Source organism: Petaurus breviceps, unplaced genomic scaffold, assembly GCF_028583685.1.
Source record: "Petaurus breviceps papuanus isolate PSGF00001 unplaced genomic scaffold, PetGlider_PUasm1.0 227, whole genome shotgun sequence".
NCBI lineage: Eukaryota > Metazoa > Chordata > Mammalia > Diprotodontia > Petauridae > Petaurus > Petaurus breviceps.
The window spans coordinates 5635569-5658837 of NW_027185896.1; the positions used below are offsets into that span (position 1 = coordinate 5635569).

At 39.3% G+C, this 23269-nt stretch overlaps 1 protein-coding gene across 50 annotated transcripts in view; it reads left to right on the forward strand.

Moving 5' to 3' along the window:
* The window catches only part of PBRM1 (polybromo 1), a 120547-nt gene extending 97738 nt beyond the window's left edge, over window positions 1-22809 (forward strand). For 25 of the 50 annotated variants that reach the window (XM_069095501.1, XM_069095502.1, XM_069095514.1 and 22 more), the window contains 9 exons: window positions 2218-2375; window positions 4488-4671; window positions 5799-6009; window positions 6909-7110; window positions 10410-10574; window positions 14089-14244; window positions 17840-17910; window positions 18047-18263; window positions 19908-22809. In XM_069095501.1, coding sequence (XP_068951602.1) covers window positions 2218-2375; window positions 4488-4671; window positions 5799-6009; window positions 6909-7110; window positions 10410-10574; window positions 14089-14244; window positions 17840-17910; window positions 18047-18263; window positions 19908-20080 — 1537 coding nt within the window. In that variant the 3' untranslated portion in view covers window positions 20081-22809. The remainder of the gene's footprint in view (window positions 1-2217; window positions 2376-4487; window positions 4672-5798; window positions 6010-6908; window positions 7111-10409; window positions 10575-14088; window positions 14245-17839; window positions 17911-18046; window positions 18264-19907) is intronic. The other 25 variants (XM_069095528.1, XM_069095538.1, XM_069095539.1 and 22 more) reach the window with 3 other exon arrangements.
* The last annotated feature ends 460 nt before the right edge of the window (window positions 22810-23269 follow it).

Sequence of the window (23269 nt, forward strand, 5' to 3'; positions counted from 1 at the left end):
CCGCAGGACCGTTAGCTCGGCTTTTCACTTTCTCTTGCTCTGCTATGTCAGCACGTCCATGGGGCATGGGAGATCTTTAAATCCCATAACCCTTACAGGGACATATGCAAATGGCCATTTACATAGAAGATATATATAGTGTAAATGGGAGGTAATCCCAGAGGGAAGACACTAGTGGTAGAGAGAACCAAGAAAGGCTTTTTGCATAAGGGAGCATTTGAGCTGAAACTTGGAAGGAAGCCAGGAGGCAGAGGTGAGGAGGGAGAGTATTTCAGAAATAGGCAACAACAGGCAAAAAGACAAGGAGTTGGGAAATGGAATACGTTGCTCAAAGGGCCCTCATCACCTGATGCCTGAATTATTGCAGTAACCTTCTAGTGGGTCTGCCTGCCTCATGTCTCTCCCCAGTCCAACCAACTTTCACCCACCAAAGTTATTTTCCTAAAGCCAGGTCTAGTCACATCAGCCCCCTACCACCTCCACAGGATAAGCTCCAGTGGCTCCCTGTTGCATCCAGAAGAAAATACAAAGTGCTCTTTGGTATTCAGAACCCTTTATGACCTAGCCTGCTGCCACCTTTCCAGTCTTCTTAGCACCTTGCTCCCCAGCATGCACACTTCAAGCCAGTGACACTGGCCTCCTGGTTTTTCTGTGAACAAGACTTCTGTCTCTCAGCTCTGAGCTTTCTCTTTGGCTGTTCCCCATGCCTAGAACACTTTCCTTCCTCTGTACTGACTACTGACCTCCCCAGCTTCCTTTGGATACCAACTGAAAGCCCACCTTCTACAGGAAGCTTCCCTCTTCCCCTCTAATTCTAGTGCCTTCTCTCTGTCCATTATTTCTTATTTAGGCTATAGATAGCTTGCTTTGTAGATATAGCACTTATACCATAGCTTATACTTATAGCATAGTACCTGGCATGTAGCAGGCACTTTGTTCATTCACTCATATCCAACTCTTCATGACCCCATGGACCAGACTTACTATGGGGTCTTCTTGGCAAAGCTACTGGAGGGGTTTGCCATTTCTTCTCCAGTAGATTAAGGCAAACAAAGGTTAAGTGACTTGCCCAGGGTCACACAGCTAATAAGTGTCTGAGGCTGGATTTGAGCTCAGTTCTTCCCTACTCCAGGCCCAGTACTCTTTCCATTGAGCCACCTATCTGTCTCTAGTAGACACTTAATAAATGTTTATTAGTTGATTGATTGGATGGCAAAGAGGCCAGTGCCATAGGATTCATGGAAGGCAATAAAGTGTCAGAACACTGGAAAGTCAGGAAAGGGTCAGGTGGTGAAGGGCTTTAAAATGCAAACAGAAAATTTTATATTTGATCCTAGAGCTAACGGGGAGCTCCTGGAGTTTATTGTGTAGTGGTGATATAATCAGACTTATGGCAGCCGAGTGGAGGATAGACTGGAATAGGGAGAGAGTTGAGGTAAGGAGACTAACCAGAAGGACATTGCAATACTCCAGGCTTGAAGTCATGAAAGCCTCAGTGAGGGTGGTGGCTTCATGAGTGAAGAGAAGGTAATATATGCAAGAAATTTTGTGAAAATATAAATGACAAGATTTGACAAAGAGGTTGTTAATTGTGCAGACTTGAGTGTGAGTAAGAAATCAGGCATGATACCAAGGTTGTGAGCCTGGGTGACTGGACAAATGGTGGTTCCCTTGACAACAGTAAGGAAGGTTAAGAAGAAGAAAGGGTTTTGAGAAGAGGATAATGAGTACTGTTTTGGACATGCTGAATTTAAAATGTCTGTGGAACATCCAATTTGAGATGTCCAGTAGACTGTGATATGATTGAAAGTCTGAAAAGAGGTTAGGGCTAGCTAAATAAATCCAAGAATCATCTACCTAGAAATGATAATTGAATCCATCAAATCTGATGAGGCCACCAGGTGAGACGGTATAGGAGGATGAAACAGAGCTTTAGGGGGCACCATGGTAATGGATCTGACCTGGAGGAAGATTCAGCAGAGGGAACTGAGAAGAAGCAGTTAGACAGATAGGAGGAGAGAACAGTGTCACAAAACCCTGGAGACACAGTTTGAGATGCCCAATAGGCAGTTGGAAATGCAAGAACTTAGGAATGGGTCAGATGTTAGAATCACCTGCATAGAAATGATCATTGATTTTTAAAAATTTATTTAATAGATTAGCCCTTCCCAAATACAATCTGATTCCTACTTTATTGGAAACTTTTCTTCTTTGTAGAATTGAAAAACTATGGGTCCGGGACGGTGCTGCCTATTTCTTTGGCCCCATCTTCATTCATCCCGAAGAAACAGAACATGAGCCAACAAAAATGTTCTACAAAAAAGAAGTGTTTCTGAGCAATTTGGAAGAAACCTGTCCTATGACATGTATCTTGGGTAAATATTCACACTTTGAGGTCTTGGTGAGCCAGAGCTTTGGTTGTCTCTATCAAAAAGTCAGAGACAGCCAGTCAGTGTCATGGGTTCCAGACGTTATCGTCTTCTTATTGGGTCTTCACCCTAGGATATTTTTCTTGCCTGTTCACATGACTGTGCCCCTCTCAATTTCTTCACATTCATTCCAACATTACTGTAACTAGTTTAATAGGTTCTGGCGCTGAGCATATTTTTATTGATAATCTGGGTTTCCTTTCACAGTTTACATCCCTCTTTTTAAATCCAACAGAATGGATTTTGGGGTTGTCTTATGTTTTAAATTTGACTGTGTTTAACTTTAAAGTAAAAAAAAAAAGGAGCTATCATTCAGACAAAGGGGTTTTTTACTAGTAGATTTTACATATAGATGTCATTACTTTTTTCTATTAAACATGTCATTTTTTCCCCACTTTAAAGGAAATCTGCTATAGCAGAAGTTGGTGAAAAGGGGGAGAGAATTAAGCATTTATTAAGCACCTCCTGTGTGCCAGTCAAAACTTTTCTTTATCTTGCTTCTGAAACTCATTTCTTCTTATTATAGCTACCATTTTCAAAAATAACTTTTTCTGTAGGAAGAAACTTTTAGGAATTTTAACTTTATAGGAAATTCAGTCTAACTTCTTTTAAATGTAATCATTATTGAATATAAATAATATAAATTTTGTTTCTGTGATCCCAAATTTCCCAGAGGGACAATGTTCCAGTGCCAGTCTTTCCTGAGATGAAATGCTTTATTTTACCAAATAGAAATCTTTTTTTCCATTGGTCTTTTAGGTCTTCTTTCAGTTCTCTATATGTGCAGGAATTGTCTGGAACAGCTAGGCTTGGCACATTTGTCCCCAGTACTGGAGAGATTTGCAAAGGGGGGACCTCTCATCTTAAAATACAGCCCCCAGTAGGAGGGTAGAACTTCTTCCATTTCTACCCCTTAGATAACTAATTTCTGATAAAATTCAAAGACCTCTCTTTGGAGTGGAAGTGCTGGAATATGAAGTCCTAAGGCACTCTGAGTAGCTGCTAGACAAGTTTCTCACCTGTTTATACCTTTGTCCTTAGTATGAATTATCATTTTTAAAAATTTTTCACAAAATGAGACATTAACCTGCTGTTTGTCTCTGCCAGATATATATTATATCTGTCTGGAGGCAGGATACTGGGACTCCAAACTGATATGGGTGCACTGAAAAGAATCAGGGTGTGCTCTGGGCAGTGTCAGGACCCCCCTCCTGCTGATCTTGTGACACCTTCATCATTGCCTTGACTCTTTGTCCCACTCTCTGCCTGAGGCAGCATAGCCCAGCACACAAAACTTCCCAAGGGAAGTATGGAACACAGGGAACATAAACTCAGATATACAGGACACACCCCCAGTAATCACAAAGCCCCCTGAGCTCCCCTTGCCCTCAGCCACATTGGCACACAGAGATCTTGTCTAGAGGAAGGGGTTCCAAAAGGTCTGGTATTTCCATGTCCCTGAATGTTAGGCTGGGCCGTAAGCTGTTTAAAGCCTTAAGTACATAGAGTGTCAAAGGGTTTGTGATATGATGACTCCATGTCACAAGGTTATTAACAGCTATTTCCTTGACCTTTTGAACCTTTAACTATTCCCTTGGAACTGCCTATGGAAAAGGTATGCATATGCATGTTCTAACAGTAGTACCGTCCCAGAAGTTTTAAGTCGCCCTGCTTTTATCCATTATCACCAGGAAGCCTCAGAATGAGAGAGTGCCTTCCTGAAAAATGATTGGCAGTGGTCACTGTCTCTCCTGCTTGCACAGCTCAATTTCCTCTCCTCCCTGATTGTGATAACAAAGGAGCCCCAAGTTGGTAGACACATCGAGGTGTGGGCCCTCCCTCAGCGACATTCTTACCCTTTCTTAGTCTCAGTTTTCACTTGTTCCAACATGGTGATAAAAGCTGCCCCATCCTAAAGGTGCTTTATAGAAATGGTTGCCCTATCAGTGCTACATGTCCAGAATTAGTCCTATTTGCATAGCAGTACTTGGGTTTTTTAGATAGCAGTGTTCCACATGACTACAGGATGTGCTTGATTTAACCTACTTATTTTTTCAGGAAAGTGTGCTGTGTTGTCGTTCAAGGATTTCCTGTCCTGCAGGCCAACTGAAATACCAGAAAATGACGTTCTTCTTTGTGAGAGCCGCTATAATGAGAGTGACAAACAAATGAAGAAATTCAAAGGGCTGAAGAGGTTTTCACTCTCTGCTAAAGTGGTAGATGATGAAATCTACTATTTCAGGTAAAATATAAGAAATTTTAAAGGGAAAAACCTTTTCTTTGGCTTTTACCAGTAGATTAACATCAAAATTGTGTAGTAAAAATTATTTTTGAGTGGCTCTTGATTTTATAAATAAGTATACATACACTTAAAAGAGAAAAATAAAGTACATTAAAGAAAGGAAGTTATTTTCTGTATTTAAGCAGCCTGTTTCAGCTGAGTTCACAGTCATGCTATAAGTTAGAGGGGACATTAGAGGCCATCTCCAGAGTCCAGCATGCACCATTACTCCCAAAAGGAATTCTCTCTGCAACCCACTCTAATCCTTCTTCCACAGGACAGCCCCTCATGTTTCCAAAGACAACCAGCATGGCCACCTTAGTCTGTTCTTTCCCAGACTAAACATCCTCAGAGTTCTTTCATCCAGTCCTCATATGGCACAATCTGTGGCCTCTTCACCATCTCATTGGTTTTTCTTTGGACACTCTCCAATTTATTAATGCCCTTCCCTAAAATGTGACTCTCAGAACATAATATTCCAAATATGGTCAACCCAGACTAGAATACAAAGAGAACGGTCATTCCCCCAATCCTGATCATCACACATCTCTTAATGTATCTTAAGATTACATTAGCATCTTTTGTCACCATTTGCTATGAGGTGTAATAATTTGAATGATTAAGAAATTGTTAAAAAAAAAGAATTGTAAAAGTTTCATATAGATTCTGAAGACTATTCTCATTGTTTTGCACAATCAAGACCCAACTTTGGGCTCAATTGCTGTAGGAAGGATGACCCAACACAAAAATTTGAAAAGGATGAGAATAGATTGAGGTAGGCAATAAATAATCTATCCATATCATTGTTATTATGGGAGTAAGGTTGTATTTGCCCCACCCCAAAACTTTGAGGTACCTAACAGAATGCTTTAAAAACAAATACTTTATATGATACGTAACAATGTAGCTTTGTAAATACTATCTAAGCTAGTATCTGGAATAAGATTTCCTCTCCAGTTCAGCCTTGTGACTTAAGAATATCACCTTTTCCCTAGAGTCTAGAAGTAAAAAGCAAGAAATCAGGTAGTAGCCTATTAATAGTGCTCTGTTTTCTCTGTTATTTTTTCTGCTATTTCTGTCTGTCTCAGAAAACCCATAGTTCCACAGAAGGAGCCCTCGCCATTATTGGAGAAGAAGATTCAGTTGCTAGAAGCAAAATTTGCTGAGTTGGAAGGTGGGGATGATGATATTGAGGAAATGGGAGAAGAGGAAGGTGAAGTCATTGAAGCCCCCTCTTTGCCACAGCTTCAGACTCCACTGGCCAGTGATCTGGACATCATGCCCTACACTCCCCCACAGGTAAAAACATGTTTCTGGCCACACACTAAGCAGAAGGAATAGGGTTGCTTTGTTTTTAATTGTGGAAGAAAGTTCTTCCTTGGGTGAAGGGGGATAATGGGTGCAGGGCAAGGAAAAGAAAATTGCTTAGTGGAAGAAGAAACTTTTTATAGGATTTCATCTCTAGTCCTCTGGGATGGGACTTTCTACAAAGATGAACTAAAAAATTCAGTTTAGGGGTGGCCAAGTAGCACAGCAAGTAAGAGCACCAGCCCCAGTGTCGGGATGACCTGGGGATCGAATCCGGGCTCAGACACTTAGCATCCACCCAGAAACACCTGGCTGTGTAACCTTGAGCAAGTTACTTAACCCCAATTGCTTTAAAAAAAAAAAATTCAGTTTATCTATTGCTTTAAACCTTCAATGAAGATGATTTTTTTAAAATAAAACACTAGTTTTTTTAAGTCATAGGAACATCTGTCCTGCCTTGTTTTTTAAGAACAATAAGGCGTGACGTTTTGTTGTTACTCTCTGGCTTTCCACAGGATTGGCCACCAACTTACTATTCTCTGCTTCATTAGCCTGCTCTTGTTTGGAAAGCTCATCTTGCCGTGTTTTGAGATGATTATTGATGATGTTTTTCCATTCAGAATTTTCTCAAGCCCTAATTATGAGGTCACTATTACAAGTTACAATGCTTGAGTCCAGTGGAATATTAATTTATTTCTTACATACTACAACAAGTACCAAATACTTTTATGCTTGGGCCCTTTTCCCTCCCTCTAAGAAAATGGTCAGCTTGAAACCTGACATCTCTCTAACACCAATCCACAACAGTAACTATTAAACCATGTTTTTCTGGAGTCCAGTTAACAAACTCCATCTGCACTGTAGACAGTTGAGGGTTTTCTGTCTTGCAGTCCACTCCTAAGTCTGCCAAGGGCGGCTCTAAGAAGGAAGGCTCCAAGAGGAAGATCAACATGAGTGGCTACATCCTCTTCAGCAGTGAGATGAGAGCCGTGATCAAAGCTCAGCATCCAGACTACTCCTTTGGAGAGCTCAGCAGGCTTGTAGGGACAGAATGGAGAAACTTAGAGACCACCAAGAAAGCAGAGTATGAAGGTAAATAGACTTCAGTCCAACTTTTCATCCTGTCACACCTTGTCTAAAACCACTTACCCATATTTGTACCCTTTGGTCATTGTGTGTTACTCAGAAATATGAAATGTTTCTATTTGAGGAATGTCTCAAGTGCTAAGTGCACATTCAGCATGGTAGCATCCAACATGGTCCACTCTGATGGTGACACAGCCATTTTACTTAATCCAAATCTATTGATTTATCCTCCCATTCGCCTAAACCAAAGTTGTCAGGGTACAGAAAGCCTTTCTAAAAAGGCAAGTTTTCCTCCTTTCTTTGTACCCTGAAACAACTGCCCCCAATAGGGAAAATGGGGGAGGATTCAATAGCTGTGTGTCCCAAAGAATGTCAGATATAGCCTCTAATATAAATATAGTGAAACCTGCTTAAAGAGACCACCTGATTGATGTCTTTTTTTAAAAACTACAAAATATGGGGCGGCCAGGTAGCACAGCGAGTAAGAGCACCGGCTCTAGTGTCGGGATGACCTGGGGATCAACTCTGGGCTCAGACACTTAGCACCCACCCAGAAACACCTGGCCGTGTAACCTTGAGCAAGTTACTTACCCCCGATTGCTTTTAAAAAAAAAAAAACTACAAAATATATTACAGTATCTAGGTACCTCTGTTTGACTCTAGACTAGGAGTATTGATCAGCCTTTTAGGCAGATGCCATGCCATGGTGGTCTCTTGGGCAGGTTTTAGCATATATCCTGAATATTTAAGAGTTTTCTTGTTAAGGTTACTAGTGTTTCTATAATGAGATTCACTTTTTATTTTTCTTTTATTCCACTTGGAAATTGCTTTTTTTGGGGGGGAGTGAGTCAGCTTTCAAGGATCCAGTGCCTCAACTGAGAAGCAAATACTCATGGGATGTGTAAGAGAGATGTAGTAGAAAGTCAAGCCAGCTGGTTAGACAGACTTTGGCCCATGGCTGCATTTTTGCCACCAAGAATTTTGTGTATTAGTTCATTATATGGAATTAGAGCAAATTTCCCTTCTGTAGGTACAAGGCAAGCTGGCTAAGCTGGGTCAAGGCAGTGTTTTGTTTATTTGTTTGTTTTTCAGGAGAGATAAAGAAGATGGCAATGTTTAAAGCTGCCTTTTTATTCAGTTGCCTTAGTCAAAAATCCACCCTGTGGACTTCTTGTGGAAGACTCCATAAGAATACCAAAAAAGTAATATTATACTTTCTAGTCTGGGCTTACAAATAGATTATAACATAGGAATCTGGAAACCTACAGGACTTGGTGAATTTAAGGCCATAATGTACTAGCAGGGGTTGGACAACAGTAGAAAATGGGCACTTGTAAGGCTTGTCATATGAGAAGAGAAGCAAAACCATTCAGGATATGAGTGGGAGAGAAAAAAAGCAAGGTTGTGAAGGTAAAGATAACAGTGACTGGTTAGGTAGAAAGAGGACAAGAAAGAGGATCTCAGGATCCAGAATTTAAAGGGAGTCTGAAATTACTCAGAATTTAATGGTATTATCTTCAGGTGCTCTTTCAGTCAGAAAATCCACACTTTCTTGGGTTTTTAACATGTTAAAGTCAAATATAAGTGATCTTCCATTTGGGTTCAGCAACCCAACCAGTATGTTAGGAGCATTGATTGATTTCCACCTAAGAAGAGCCTGCTGGTGTATTCAGCTCAAAGCTTAATCTATATCTAAGCCTGAATTTCTATCTTTTCTTTTACCAGCATTTTCTTCTCCCATTTACTTTATGGATTATATGGTGAAAAGTGTCTGAATTAGATCTAGTTTGTTAGTATTCAGTATTCAAACTGCTTCAACCATAACTAGATTTTAGATGTCCCTTCTCTTAAAATTTATAATTTAGAAGACCTTTCAGAAAACCACTGAAAATCTTTGGAAAACCACTAGCCCCTTAAACTAGAACATTAATAAGTAGCTACTCTAGTGTTGGCAAAGAGACTTTGGCTTTTATAGCTTTGACCCTCTTAAAACTAAAGAAGTGTTAGAGTTTTCACTTCATTATTTTTCTTAAGCATATGTGACATGGAGATAAATTTTCTGCTGCCCTAGTTCAAGTATCATTCTTTTCAGTTTCCATGTTGGAGGGTCAGTGTCTGGAGATTGGAATTTGATATTAGAATTCAGGATTTCATGGTCTCTTCCCCTTGGTGCTGTTGGTTTTGCATCCTTGGAAGTTGTGAAATGTCTCTGGGCTTCAATTTACCCATGTGAAAAATGAGAACATCTCACCTATATTATGAAGCATTATAAATCCAGAATCAATGGAGTTTGGTAAATTGAAAGCATGAAGTGGTCTCTAGCCAGTCATAGCCATCAATGGTGAGTTAGTATTTTGTATCTAGCCTGTCAGTTGCAGGTGGGCCTGTGTGGAAAAAACAGCTCTTAGGATCAGTAACTGAGATGCAGAAGAATTAGCTTGAAAGAATGTAGTCACCTTGTAGACAATGTCTGACCTCAGAGAACTTGAACAAGGGTGTTGCTATTCCTCTGTGTTAGGTGACATACAGCATTGATTTCTAGAATCTGCTCATTTAAGGAGCAACTGCGTGAGGTAATCTTTCTGTTGAACAGTTTAGCCTCAAGAAACTTGATTATTTTTGGTAAAAATCTCACCACTGCAGACAAGTATACAAGGAATCATTTCTTTCTCCTGGAGTTTAGTTATTAACACAACTCTCTTTGCTTCATCAGAGTATGTGACTTAGTCATCAGCTTTACCTGAAAGTTTGTGAAACAGGCAATGAGCTTCCCTTACAGAGTTAATTTTCTTCAGCTGCTATCTCCCAGGACACCAATGAGCCCAGGTCTCTGTAAGACTGGGTACAAGGAATCATGCAAACTCAAGTATTGATTGTGCCAAAAATTATAATGGGCCATGGAATTGCTTCTTGTTGAAATTCTAAACAATCCGTGATGCCATTAATAATAGAGTAATGACAATTAGCGCTTTCATCGTCAGGGTGCCTCATCAACATTAATTAACTACATTGGTTATGCTGGTGACATGTTTAAAACCTGTGCTTTCTGAATGTGTGTTGCAGTCTTAACATTCTTGAAATCTTTACAGACAAGTTCTCCCGACGGGCTAGGAAAGCTGGGAATGCCCACTAGGTTACCCACCCAACGACATCAGCCATCTCCCGGGTTGAGAATGGGCCTCTGCTCTATGCCTGTCCATTAGATGAAACTGTCGCTGTGTTTTGCTAGTCCTGTTGAATGCAATGGATGGTGTTGTGAACTCCTGGGTTAAAAGCAGAATTGAAAATCTAAAATGCCTTTGCAGAGCGGGCAGCTAAAGTTGCCGAGCAGCAGGAGAGAGAGCGCGCAGCGCAGCAACCGCAGCCGAGTGCTTCTCCCCGGGCGGGCCCCCCCGCGGGGGCCCTCATGGGGGTGGTGCCGCCACCAACACCAATGGCGATGCTCAATCAGCAGTTGACGCCTGTTGCAGGTAAAAGCAGGAGCTAAGACCATTTTTTTTACACTTTAAGAAATTCCTTCATAATGGATCACTTTTTTTTTTCCCTCCAGTTCCAAATGAGCCTTAGGCTCCTCCAGCCTTTTCTCATGACCAGTCTACTTTCAAAGTTTGAGATCATCCATGTCTTCCTCTATTGCCCTCTCCCACCCAGAAAATACCCTCCCCATAAACATCGGAACTGGGCCCGACACTGGATTTTATTCATAGGGAACAATTCCGCCTTGGCTGTGGGGGTGGTCTAGTAATATTCTCCACCCCAGATTATTCTTGCTGTAACCAAAAAGGTAACTAGACCTTGAGCACTGTCCTAAAAAACCTTTCAGAAAAATCTGCCAAATTAAACTCAAAGTAGTGTGGTTCATTCCCTGTTTCATGCCAGTATTCAGTTGGCCTTGTTTTACTGCAGCCATCCTTAAAATACTGATCATTTAAAGGATTTTTGACTTTGATTCTAAATCCTTTCCTGATCAATTATGTGCATGACTGCTAAATTGAATATGTATCTATATTCCGTATTCAGTTCATCACGCCCACTCTGTAATGCTTTCCTATTTTATTGCATTAAACTGCATTTTCTGTTAGTATCCCAGTCACATTTTTTTTTAATTGTGAATGTGGTTGCTTGTGTGTGTTGTCTCTGGTTCTTAGAGCCATAGCATTTGGCTGTTTCTTAATTTATTACTGTTTGGCATGTTCTAACTTCAGAGGTCTGTAACACCTTCCCTAGAAGTGGACTTTCTGATAGAAGACGAGGTACCTTTTCAGCTATTCCATGTTTCCACTGTCAAGCAAGCAGTTTTTTACCCCTTTTGTGGTGACTCTAAGGCAGTGGTGTTCAATATAGTCTTAGCTTCTTTTTTTGTGGTTGTTGTTTTGATTTTTTTAAATGGAATGATAAGTACAGGGTAACATTTTTCCATTGGTGCTCTCATCTTTGTGATGGCAAAATTCTCAAACACTGTCGCTTTAAGTCAGTAATTGCACTCACCAAAGCACATTTGAATCATGGCATTTGAATTGATTGCATTTATCATAGCTGATGTAAAGCTAACAAGTTGCATAGTTGCTTGCTCTATTCCATGGCCCATTTTGGTTAATAAGGTTCTGAGGTTTCTAGAAATCATTCCCTCATCAATGTCAAAATTACCTTTATTTTATGCATTAAAATTTTAGCATTGCGCCCTTGGCTAAAATGCCTAAGGACACATTCACAAAATAAATAAAAACAACTTTTTTTTAAATATGGATTTTTTTTTTTAAATGAACAGCAGCTGCAGCATTTTAGCTCCCTGTTGGGGAATAACAACATCAAGTCCAAAGGTACCTTAATCGTATAGACTTTTATAGACTGGGAGAATAGCCATACACTGGACAAAAAAACATATACCCTCGCTAGAAAACACCCTGGTTCCATTAGCAAGAGTGTGCTTTCTGAGCTCACTGGCCCCAGGAGTGTGGAGGGAACAGATCAGATGGGATTTCTAACAACCAATCTTTAATCCACTGAGAAAATAAGGTGTCATTTGCCAGTGCCTCATGCCGTTAAAAGGATGCTTTTTCATGGTCTTACAAATGGCAGTAACAGCCTGATGCCATCTTGGATTTGTTGTTGCCTAGGACTAGCTTTGCTTACAAACACCAAAGCTCATTTGAACAAATGTGACTGGGATAGTAAATGCCAAAGTACAGTTTAATGAAGAAGTTTCACGTGCATAGGTCAGTTAAGTTATAAACAGTTCTTTAGTGACAGCCCATGAAGTTTGCATTCAGATGGGCTTTTGTAATTGAAAGCAAAGCCTTCCATCACTCTTTACATTCATATCTTCTTAGTCCAAGAAGCAGTATCTGGTAGTGTGGTAAGGTTGTGTTGCCCCCTAGAAAGCGATTCTTCTTGCTCCTAAGTAATCTTTTATTTCTCTGCCTTTGCATTTTTTGAAATTAGACAACTCAGACTCAAGTTCTTTACATAAAATTCAGAAATGATGCCATTTAAATGAATTTGTTTACATTGATTTAAGTTGATCTCAGATAATTCAAGATTTCCTTGGCCAACCCATAAAGTTGGCCAAGGTAAATTCTGTAATCCCTGAATGACCATGGTCCTTGGTAATAAGTATTTTGAGTTATTTAATAGCTATAAAAGAAAGACCCTTTAAATTTATCATTCATTTCCTAAGAATTTGTCTGAGTTGGTCAAACTAAAAAGCTTGAATTTCCCACTCATTCTTTCCACAAGCACTTAGAAACCTATAGCACTGTTTTGTAAGAATCAGGCTTGGCAGTAGTATTCTTAGCTACAGGCTCCCTTGATCCTTACTTTTGCAGAAGAGTCTGTGGTGTGAAAGTGACTTTATTTGGGGGAATCAAGGGTATTGTGCGGGGAATGCTCTGGAGGCCATTATTATCATTGTGTTAATAATTCTAGAAAAGAGAAATTGGGAAACCTGAAAAAAATGTTGAATTTTTTTTTAATGTCTCCTTAAAGACTTTCCTATAAGTAAGCCCTTGCCATTTTGAGGACATTTTCTTCTCTTCGTCCTTACTGCTTGCCAAATATCTTCATAGTTTGTTCACTAACCTTCTTCCCTAGCCTACAGAAAGTACTCTACACAAAGATGAGTATTGTGAATAAAGGAACGGAATTCTCTATGCCCAGAGGCCCTTTCCCTTATTTAAAATGCTCCCTTTTAATGCTGAAATGATGAGTTCATGTATAAACTTGGAAGTGGCACTTAAGAATCACTTCCCCCCATTCATCTGAGTCCTCACTCACCAGACACCTCTCCCAGTGCTTTTATCATTGGGCAGTTAGCTACCTGGGCCTTCAGTTTGGGTTTTTGTTTTATTTCATTTGTCACGCTTCAAAGTCTGAGGAGAAACAATTCATTACTATTAGGTCTTATGAGTTAGACAAGTGTAAGTTTCTGGTGTGAGAGTTGATCCTTACCTTGTCCTGGTACAGGACAGACCCTTGATATATGCCACAAAGAACCGTGCTTCATGATACAGGGTACTTCATAACCATGTAGCTGGGCCCTCATTTTTATGCATGTTAGCACCATGCAGGCGTGTGCAGAGTTGATTGAAGTCAGTATTATACCGTTTAATCTGGATTGCAGTTGGCAGAACTGATTGCAATGTATGAACAGCTTGCAGTAGTAATTATCTTGGTATGGCTGGTAATATTAATTTTTATTAATATTTAATTAACTAAGAATATACAGGGTATTTCACCCAGGATGAACATATAGCAACAAATAATAATAATATACTAAGTACTAATTCATCCAGAAAGGTGGATTTCATATTTATAACTTTTTATTTTGTTCATTATTGCAAGATACTAATTGCTGTTGTATCATGCAGTACTAAAGGTGCTTTTCATTAGTAGTGCACGTGGGTTTTTGGGGGGGGTTGTTTTTTAATTATTTAGATCATGTTGCATGTTATTGATGCATGTTTGAAATTTGTTGTGTCCTTTAAGGCATGATAGGTGGCTATCCGCCAGTCCTGCCACCTTTGCAGGGGCCAGTTGATGGCATTGTTAGCATGGGCAGCATGCAGCCACTTCACCCTGGGGTGCCCCCACCCCACCACCTTCCGCCAGGTATGCCAGGCATCCCAGGCATCCCACCACCGGGTAAGAAATCATCCTCATTCACTCATTATCTCATCTTCATTTTTTCATCTTCCTCCTACAGCCAGGTATTTTAGGGAATACCTGCCCCTTTTTCTTCATCCATCATTGAGGAAGATGCTAGTGATAACCATCAGGAAAACTAGTGTTGTGTTGCTACAGATACTGAGCATGTCCCTGTAGGCATCTGTTTTAAAAGGAGCAGCATGGTCCAAGGCCTGGTAGAGGCTGGGCAGGGCAGAACAACTCATCTAAGACCTGTGTCACTGAATACCAGATGTGGCCTAAGAAAGACTACAATGACCAGAGTTCTTCTGTGAAAGGACTTGGTGCTTTCTGCTGGCAGCTCTTATCTCACAGGTGCTGCTCTCAGTAACTACAGAAGAAAGTCTCAGTTCCCATCCTAGGTTCCTGCTCCTTCTACATGGATTGTGAAGGAGCAGTTGGCAAAGGAAATTGGAGAAAATAGTGATAGCTCAAAAATTCCGATTAGCATTTTGTAACAGATTGAAAGAATATGAAGTAAGCTGAGAGATGGAGAGAAGGGTCTTGAGTCCCAGCTGGATTTAGCTCAGCAGATTCCAGCAAACTGAATACCCTGGCTTGTGTGCTGACTACACTTGATAAGCGTTTTAAGTAGCAACATGATAGTAAAATGGTTTTATTCAGCTTGACCTTTCCTACAAGAATGCCTAGAGAATCAAAGAGCATGTTTTGCAAGTATTAAGTGACAGAAAAAGTACATAAATTGCTTTATGACCCAGGAAAATTATCCATCTGGTTGTTTCATCTTCTAAGAATTATGATTTTTTACATGAATCCAGAGGCAGTTGGGCACCTCTCAGCAGAGGGCCAGCTCTCAGATCCCACCTATAGCCAAGTCACTTAACCAGCCAGGCTTCAGTTTTATCATCCATAAGATGGGAGGGGGGCTTCTGAGACCCCTTCCAGCTCAAATTTATTACTCTATGAAGTTAGTCCACTGTCTATAGTTATAAGCTATAAACTCACTCAATAATCTGGTCATTCAGTACAGCAAAATTTTATTAAATATCTACTATCTGTAAGGCCCTATAATTCATCATACACACACATACTTTAGGTTAAGATTCCCTGAAGCTTCAGGAAAGTTAAATGAGACATCTTCAAGGGGAGTCTAAGGGAGAATTACTGAGCTCCAAACAGTTCTGAAGAGATGACATTAAACATTTGTGGGATATGTGAAGCCGGGCTTTTTTACACTAAAAATTTGAAATCTATAGAGAAGCCAAAATCCCCAAGAACTGATAAGGGGGAAAAAAATTAATTTTTTTCTTTAAAATAAAAAAAGGATGCTGGAAAGTACTTAAAGGACTGGGAGTTGTTGAAGGAGTCATTAGAATAGTGAAAGTTAGGGAAATGCTACCAGAGAGGAATGGATGTTTGGTTCTGTATAACTATGAGAACAGTATGAAGTTATGTGGCCCATTTTTGCATGTGGCTTGAAGAATTAATATCATTATTTTTTAATCATACCTTGTAGCTACCTCATTGATTTAATAGCTAATTGCTGTTAATTATCCAGATTATCCAGTTATTTACATCCTAAGAGAAACTGTCAAAAACACCAGCATCTTAGACAAGCAGATACTTTGTGATAAGTGGTCAAGTTTTCTTTATTCGCGAAGTTTACCCCTTCCCAATGCCCCTATGCATTTTTTAAAAAATCGATATGTTTATATAGATTTAAAATATCAGTTCCTATATGTAATAAGACTTTTCATGAGAATAATAGTATGATTATTAATGTGCTAGATGGGTAAGTTTATATCAGACATATGAGCACAAAATTAAAAGTGCTATGGAGATAACTCATGTTCTTTCTGGCCGCCATCATGAATGTTAGCAACAGCAACATGAAAACAAGGAAACAGAAGGCAGAAAATGAATTGGTTTTGCATTAGCCTGCAAAGCCTTTCTTTGGGATAGTCAATGCCAGCATCCAATAGGCATGCACATGGTCTGTGCCAACATTTGTGACAGACTCATGTAAGCATCACAAGTACTGGAGTGGCCTCAAGTCAGGAAGTGCATAGTTATTTTCTCTCTTGCCTCAAAACAACAAAAAAGAGCCCCAAATACTACTGAAAAATAACTATCTAGCCAGTGACATCACAGGAAAATTGGGCTCCCTAGATCTCTACAGAAACATCTGCACTCTGGGTAGAACAGGGTGAATTAGAATAGGAATGTCCAGGGAAGAAAATGTCACCCAACACCATCTATTCAGCAGGTTAGCAAGACCAGAGGTGCAGCAGCCACAAGAGCGAGCTTTCACAGAGTATAGTTGTGGCATTTTAAAGAACTGAGTCCTTGTTTTATCAGAAAAGCTGGGATTGAACCAAGGCTAAAAAACTGGACTGAGATTTACAAGAGTATTCAAGGATACCTGTGAGACAACAGCTGCTGGCGAAAGGTCACCAAAGGAACCTGAAAAACAGATTACTGTCATGGAGAGAGTTTACAAATACAGGAGTAGCCCAGAAGTCTGCCTCCGCCAGGCCCTTAGTAATTCTGAATATGAAGTCACAGCAACTAAAAATGGACTTTGTGTAGTCTGCCACCCAGCAACAGTGCGGATCTGTGAGGTGCCAGCCAGTGCTAGTTCTAATCACATACCAGTATGATTATGAAGCCAGTGTTTTTCATCTTCTGGTATATTTTTTGTGTATTGCACTGGGATGCCCCGCTGAATAATAATTGTGATGATAGGACTTTGCATTTTGTAGCACTTTTACATTTTCACTTACACATCCGTATATAATTTCCTTCCTCTTTTAGCATTTTATATACTCTTGAGTTTAATGCCAATGTCACCCATTACTTACTGCATATATTAAAATCCTAGATCTGAGGGCTATACTGTCAAACAGAAGGCAGACACCGTAAACATAAAGGTTCGCTTGGGTCGTAGCTCGTTAGGGGAAAAAACTCTGAAGATTTGTAAAGATTTTAAGTATTCATTAAGATTCAGAGCACAAATATTTAAGTTCAAGTTAGGTCACTGTTTTTATTCATTGAAATAGCAGCCTTCAAAACCAGGAAGACCTGTGCCCAACCTTCATCTGACACATACTAGGTAGGAGACCCTGGACAAGACCCTTCACTTCTCTGTGTTCTGGGCAACTCTAGAAGACTTTTTTTTTTTTAAACAGGGTTAAGTGACTTGCCCACAGTCACACAGCTAGTAAGTGTGTGAGGCCAAATTTGAACTTGGGTCATCCTGACTCCAGGGCCAGTGCCCTTTCCACTGCACCACCTACCTGCCCTCCAGAAGACTTAAGTTGCAAAGAAAAAAGTGCTTACCCCGATTCCAGATCCACAGAGAGGAGTTTCCTCATGAGGAGTTCCCTGTACCAATGAAATGGCAGGTCCCGTTCGTGTCCCTCATCAATAAACAATACTCTGAAGCCATACTGAGTGTATTATGGACACAGCCATAAAAACAAAAAGTCACAGTGACTCGTGGCAAAATGATGTCATCTCTTATCAAAGAGTGATTTTTCTGTCCCTGTGTTCCCTGAAACTCTAACTGTGTTAATTACATTTTAAAATATAGGTGTGATGGGCCAAGGAGTGTCCCCCATTGTAGGACCTCCAGCTCCGGGAGGGAGTCCTTATGGACAACAGGTAAACCACTTAGTCTGGTGTCCCCGATGTCCAGAGTTCTACCCCTCTGAGTGTATGCATGCCTTTGTTCCCTGTGTGCTAAAGCTTCTTCTGTGTGAGGACAAACATGCTCATTCCTTGGTCATATCCATTTCAGATGGGAATTCTTGGGCCCCCAGGCCAGCAAGCACCCCCTCCATATCCCGGCCAGAATCCAGCAGGGCAACCTGTCATGCAGCAGCCGACAACACCAATGTTTGTCTCTCCCCCACCAAAGACACAACGGCTTCTGCACTCAGAGGCCTACCTGAAATACATCGAGGGGCTCAGTGCCGAATCAAACAGTATTAGCAAGTGGGACCAGACCCTTGCAGGTAAGAGCAGAGTATCTACACTGGGCAAAGCTAATACTTGCTTGAATTGGGAATTTGTTTTTTTGGATTGGGCATTTTCATTTCGTGGCTTTTTCACTTTCGAAGCAATTTATATGGCATGTGTGTCACTAGTTTATAGTTTGGTGTTGAAGTCTTAGAGGTGTCTGTTCATACAATGACTTTTGGTTAAACACTTCTTAGCCGCTAAAAATACAAAGAAATCCCAAAACATTTTAGCCACAGGCCTTGAACTTCGTGATGTGAAGTAGATACTACATAGCACAATGAAATTCTATTTCAGCCAGACTTTAACGTGGCATTTTGTTTTGAACATGACTGCTCTATTTTCAGTAAATTCTAAGTTTATCTGCTCAGGTATAAAAATGAATTTTGCTAAAACTTAAGTCATTAAAAATAATCACATTAACTTCTAAAAGTAATATATTTCAATTCAACAATGCTTATGTATTTTCAGAAGTCACTGACCATAATATATAAGCATTAACCTAATCTATAGGGAGAACTCAGGAAGCTTAAGTCAAAGAAAATGTGCTAATCCTTCCTTTCTTGCCAGTTTTTAAGGGAAAGTTGAGTAGGTCTTTTCCTCCATTTCTCAGATGTTGCATTTAAAGCTTTTTTTTTTTTAAACCCAAATCCAATCAAATGAGCAGTTAGTCGTTTCCTTCTATGTGCAAGGCACTCTGGTTGGTATTGGATGGACAAAGGTAAAATGAAAACAGGACTTATCCTCGGGGAGCTGACACTCTCCTAGAATAGAACATCACCATTAATTTGAAATACTAAAGTATAACTTTAGGGGCAGCTAGGTGGCGCGGTGAATAGAGCATCGGCCCTGGCATCAGGAGGACCTGAGTTCAAATTCGGCCTCAGACACTTGACACACTTACTAGCTGTGTGACTTTGGGCAAGTCACTTAACCCCAATTGTCCTCCAAAAAGCCAAAAAAAGATGAAATAGTGGTAACTTTAATCAGAAAATCAGATTATCAGCTTCATTTAGTATTCAAGCTCTTTATTTTTTAAATAAAAATAACTTTTCGTTATCTTTTCTGTTAAATAGTACAGAATTCCATTAAAACACATTGATTTTTTTTTATTATTATTACTAATGGGAATCATAAAGGTTACAAAGTGTTTTCCTTGCCACAACACTCTAAAGTATAAGTTTTGACAGGCAGTGAATGGATTGCAGTAGAAAGAGTATTGGACTCAGTTATGAGATCCGGCTTTAGTTCCCAGCTCCAATATTTACTGGCTTTGTGACCTTGGACAGGTTAAGTTAACCTCTTTAAACCTTAGTTTAATTATCCTACTTTTCAGAACAATGAGGAAAAAATGTTTTTATCAACTTCAAATTGTTATAGAAATGTGAATTGTGATATCCCCCATTTTATAGATGAGGCACCTGAGACTCAGGCTTGTAACTTGCTCCTGGTCACATAGCTGCCAAGTGGTGCAATTAGGAGTTTTAATGAGTTTGCAGCCAATTAAAATGATATGGAAAATGGGTTGGGAAATATTCTCCAGTGAAACTCCACAAACTTTGTTCTCCACTTTAATAAATGTAGTAAACCTTAAGAAAATGAAAACTGGGGTTAGGTGATCACTCTGTTTTACTTCTCAGCCCGAAGACGAGATGTTCATCTATCAAAAGAACAAGAAAGCCGTCTTCCTTCACACTGGCTGAAAAGTAAAGGGGCCCACACTACCATGGCAGATGCCCTCTGGCGCCTTCGTGATCTGATGCTTCGAGATACCCTTAACATTCGCCAAGCATACAACATAGAAAATGTTTAATCGCATAAATTACTTTCTTTGATACAAACATAAAAGAGTTTTGTGGAACAATAGCTGTTTTAGTTACTGGGGGGATAACAAAACAATAATTTTTATTGCATTTTATTGTACATTGCAAGACCATTTTTATATAAGGACACTTTTAATAAGCATATTTCAATTTGTTTTTGTTATATTAAGTTGACTTTATCAAATACACAAAGATTTTTTTGCATATGTTTCCTTTGTTTGAAAGCCAGTTTCATATTTGGTTGTATGTGTAGACATGGAGTTATCTTTTTACTTGTTGCCATGAATCTGATACCATTGGGGGTTTTTTTTATAAAAGAAAAACAGACCAAAAAAAAAAAACCATGAAAAAACAACTGTTTACAAATTAGTTTAAAATGACAATGAAATGTGAAGTTAGTCCTAGTTTACATTGTAGAAAAAGTATGTCTGTTCTCGTGCCTGCGTGTTTTAAGGCACTTCCAACAGAAACCATTGCTTACAGGTGAATTAAAATGCTTTTTTAAGAAGAAATATTTATTAGAGATTTAGCAGATTTGTAGAGACTTCAATCTAATCAGCAGCTACTTAGTGGGCATTCTTCTGAAGCTTACACCTCTGCCCTAGACCAGCCCAGTGCAGCAAGCACATTTTCTTGTGCTTCATTAAATGTCTGGGTAATAATTGACCTTTACAAAGACATGCATAATCTTGTTGAGTCTTAACAGGTGAATGCATAGAACATTTTCAGCTGTTTAAAAAGAATTCAGTTTGTCTCCACATCTTCTGTTAGAGCTTGTGAAGTTTTCAAATTCATATGTTAAAAAGCATTTACATTCACACTGGAGTATTATGGTAGATGGAAGTGATTTTTAAAACATAACCCTTGCTTTAAAAATAAAATACAGCAGTGTGTAAAAGTTGATACCTACACTGAAAGTGAAATTATGAGAATCAGTTATTCACAATCTTTTTTTCCCCCCCATTTTTCATTCCTGTGCGTGGCATTTTTTCTCCCCAAGTTTCAAGGTTGTAACTTTCTACCATTTAGGACTTGCTACACGTTTTCAGCCAAAAACTTATGAGCTGCAACTTTTCTGTTTCAGAAATATTTTTAATATTAGCTTAAATTTTTGAATTTCTGGAGGTAATAAGTGCATTTAGAGCTGGGGGGAAAATATCACTATTTAAGAAAATGCTTTCTGAAAAGGCCACACATATCCCATACACATTAGTTTAGAAATACTTCATTCCCTGTCTAACCTTATAGTGAACATTCTTCAGGTGGCAGCTTACCTTTAGAGCATCTATCCAGGAAAATGCCCAGGCAGCTGGACAAAGCTTTCACATGCTGCTATAGACTACATCACATCATTTTGGGGGGAGGGGGGTATTTGTTTTTGAGAGTGGTTTTATCATATCATAACCCCAGAAGTACTCCTATTTTTTTTTCTAGTAGGCATTAATTACCCCGATGTCTAAATTCCCTTCTTATTAAATCATGACTGTAGAGCAGAGAAACTCTTTTGTCTCTATATATACTTAAGTACAGTAGGCCGTCATAACTGCCGTAGTCAACCACTGGATCTAAATCTTCATCAAGTATTTCTAAGTAATTTCAAACACTTTTTTAAAAATTTATGTTGCTGTCTTGTTAGAATACATCTCAGTGACTAGAGTTTTTGCTGTTTTCACCACAAAGATTAAGACATTGAACTAAATCAGATAATGAACATGTCCTAGTTCTTTGTTTATCTGAGCCATCCAACCACCATCATGGACTGTATATTAAAATCGGATTCTTTTATTCCTAGACATTAACAAAATTACACCAAAGAGCCTGGAATTAATTTTAGTTAAGTTATTTATTTATTTTTTAAGTTTGTTTTACTTTATTTTATTTGGGGCCTGGATAAGACTCCTTTTGGGAGCCTATGAGAAACATTCATTTCAGCCAGTGGAAGGCATTCGAAGCTGGGAGCACTCCTTTTTCAACCCCTTTACCAGCTTCACTGTCACTGTAAGAACTAACCAAATCAACCCTGGGTCTCCTTTAAGGTCATGCAGAGCAGTGCCATTGAGGCTACTTGTGGGCCCAATCAAGTTTGTTTGTTTTGTTTTGTTTTAACTGTGTATTTATTTTAGAATCATGTCTTTCTGTGTATTTCTGTGGAGAATGTCAGTAAAAATTTAGGAGATAGGATTTGAGGTCTGCAGTCTAGAATTTCATACCTAACCAAAAAAATTTTTTTCTAATTCAAGTGATTAAAAAAATAATAAAATAACCACACATTTTACTGTGGTTTTTAGAACCTCTGGTTTGTATGGCTGTGGAAAATATGTTGGCCTAAACAGCATTGTAATATTTTTAAAGTGCAAGTATGTATGGGAGAAAATTGGGTTTATATGCAAAGTAAGAATATAGATTAAAATAGTGTGTGTATTTTCAGTCAATTGGTTGGAAGCCATTAATTGCATCTCTCACACACACACATACAACACACACACAAAACCCTTCCCCTCAAGAGAGAAACAAAAACAGTACCTGTGTAAAATCTCAGACTTGGTGTTGGTGACTTTTCAGCTTAAACGTTTTCAGACCTGGTTAAGTCATGGTTGGTTTATCCTTACCTCTGTATCAAAAGGGTTTAAAGCGGTAACCAGTCTTCTAATATGTATGTACCATCATTTTGTTCATCTGAAGCTTTTTAATCCAAATAAAAATGGAGTTTGCAAAGTGATTTAGATTAATCAGGTCTGATGGTTCCATTGAAATTTTGTTGACAGAATTTAGTTTCAGGAATGTATGGCTCCTGAAATGTGATCATATAAAGACTATGATAAACCTTTGTTTAAAAAGAAGACTTGGAGTTTGGCATCAGGAATATGATACCTGTCACACAGGAAAAGAACATAGCAAGTGGAAAAGAAGGCCCACAATGACCTACTGATGCTGGCTTAGTGAGGTGTGACCCACCATGCCCAGCATGCCGCAGGAGCCAGCAGTCAGGAGATTCCTAACATAGCCTGAAAGACAGGCCTAAGTAGAACTTGTAATTCAGAGTAGAGTAGAAGCTAAATTCAGTTCTAGGGTGAAGAGAGCATGTTATCCATAAAAATAATACTGTAGCGGGTGAAGCATACCACTCAGATATGGACAAGAACATGTGGCTTTGGTATGTCTTAATACTTGTTTGTGTG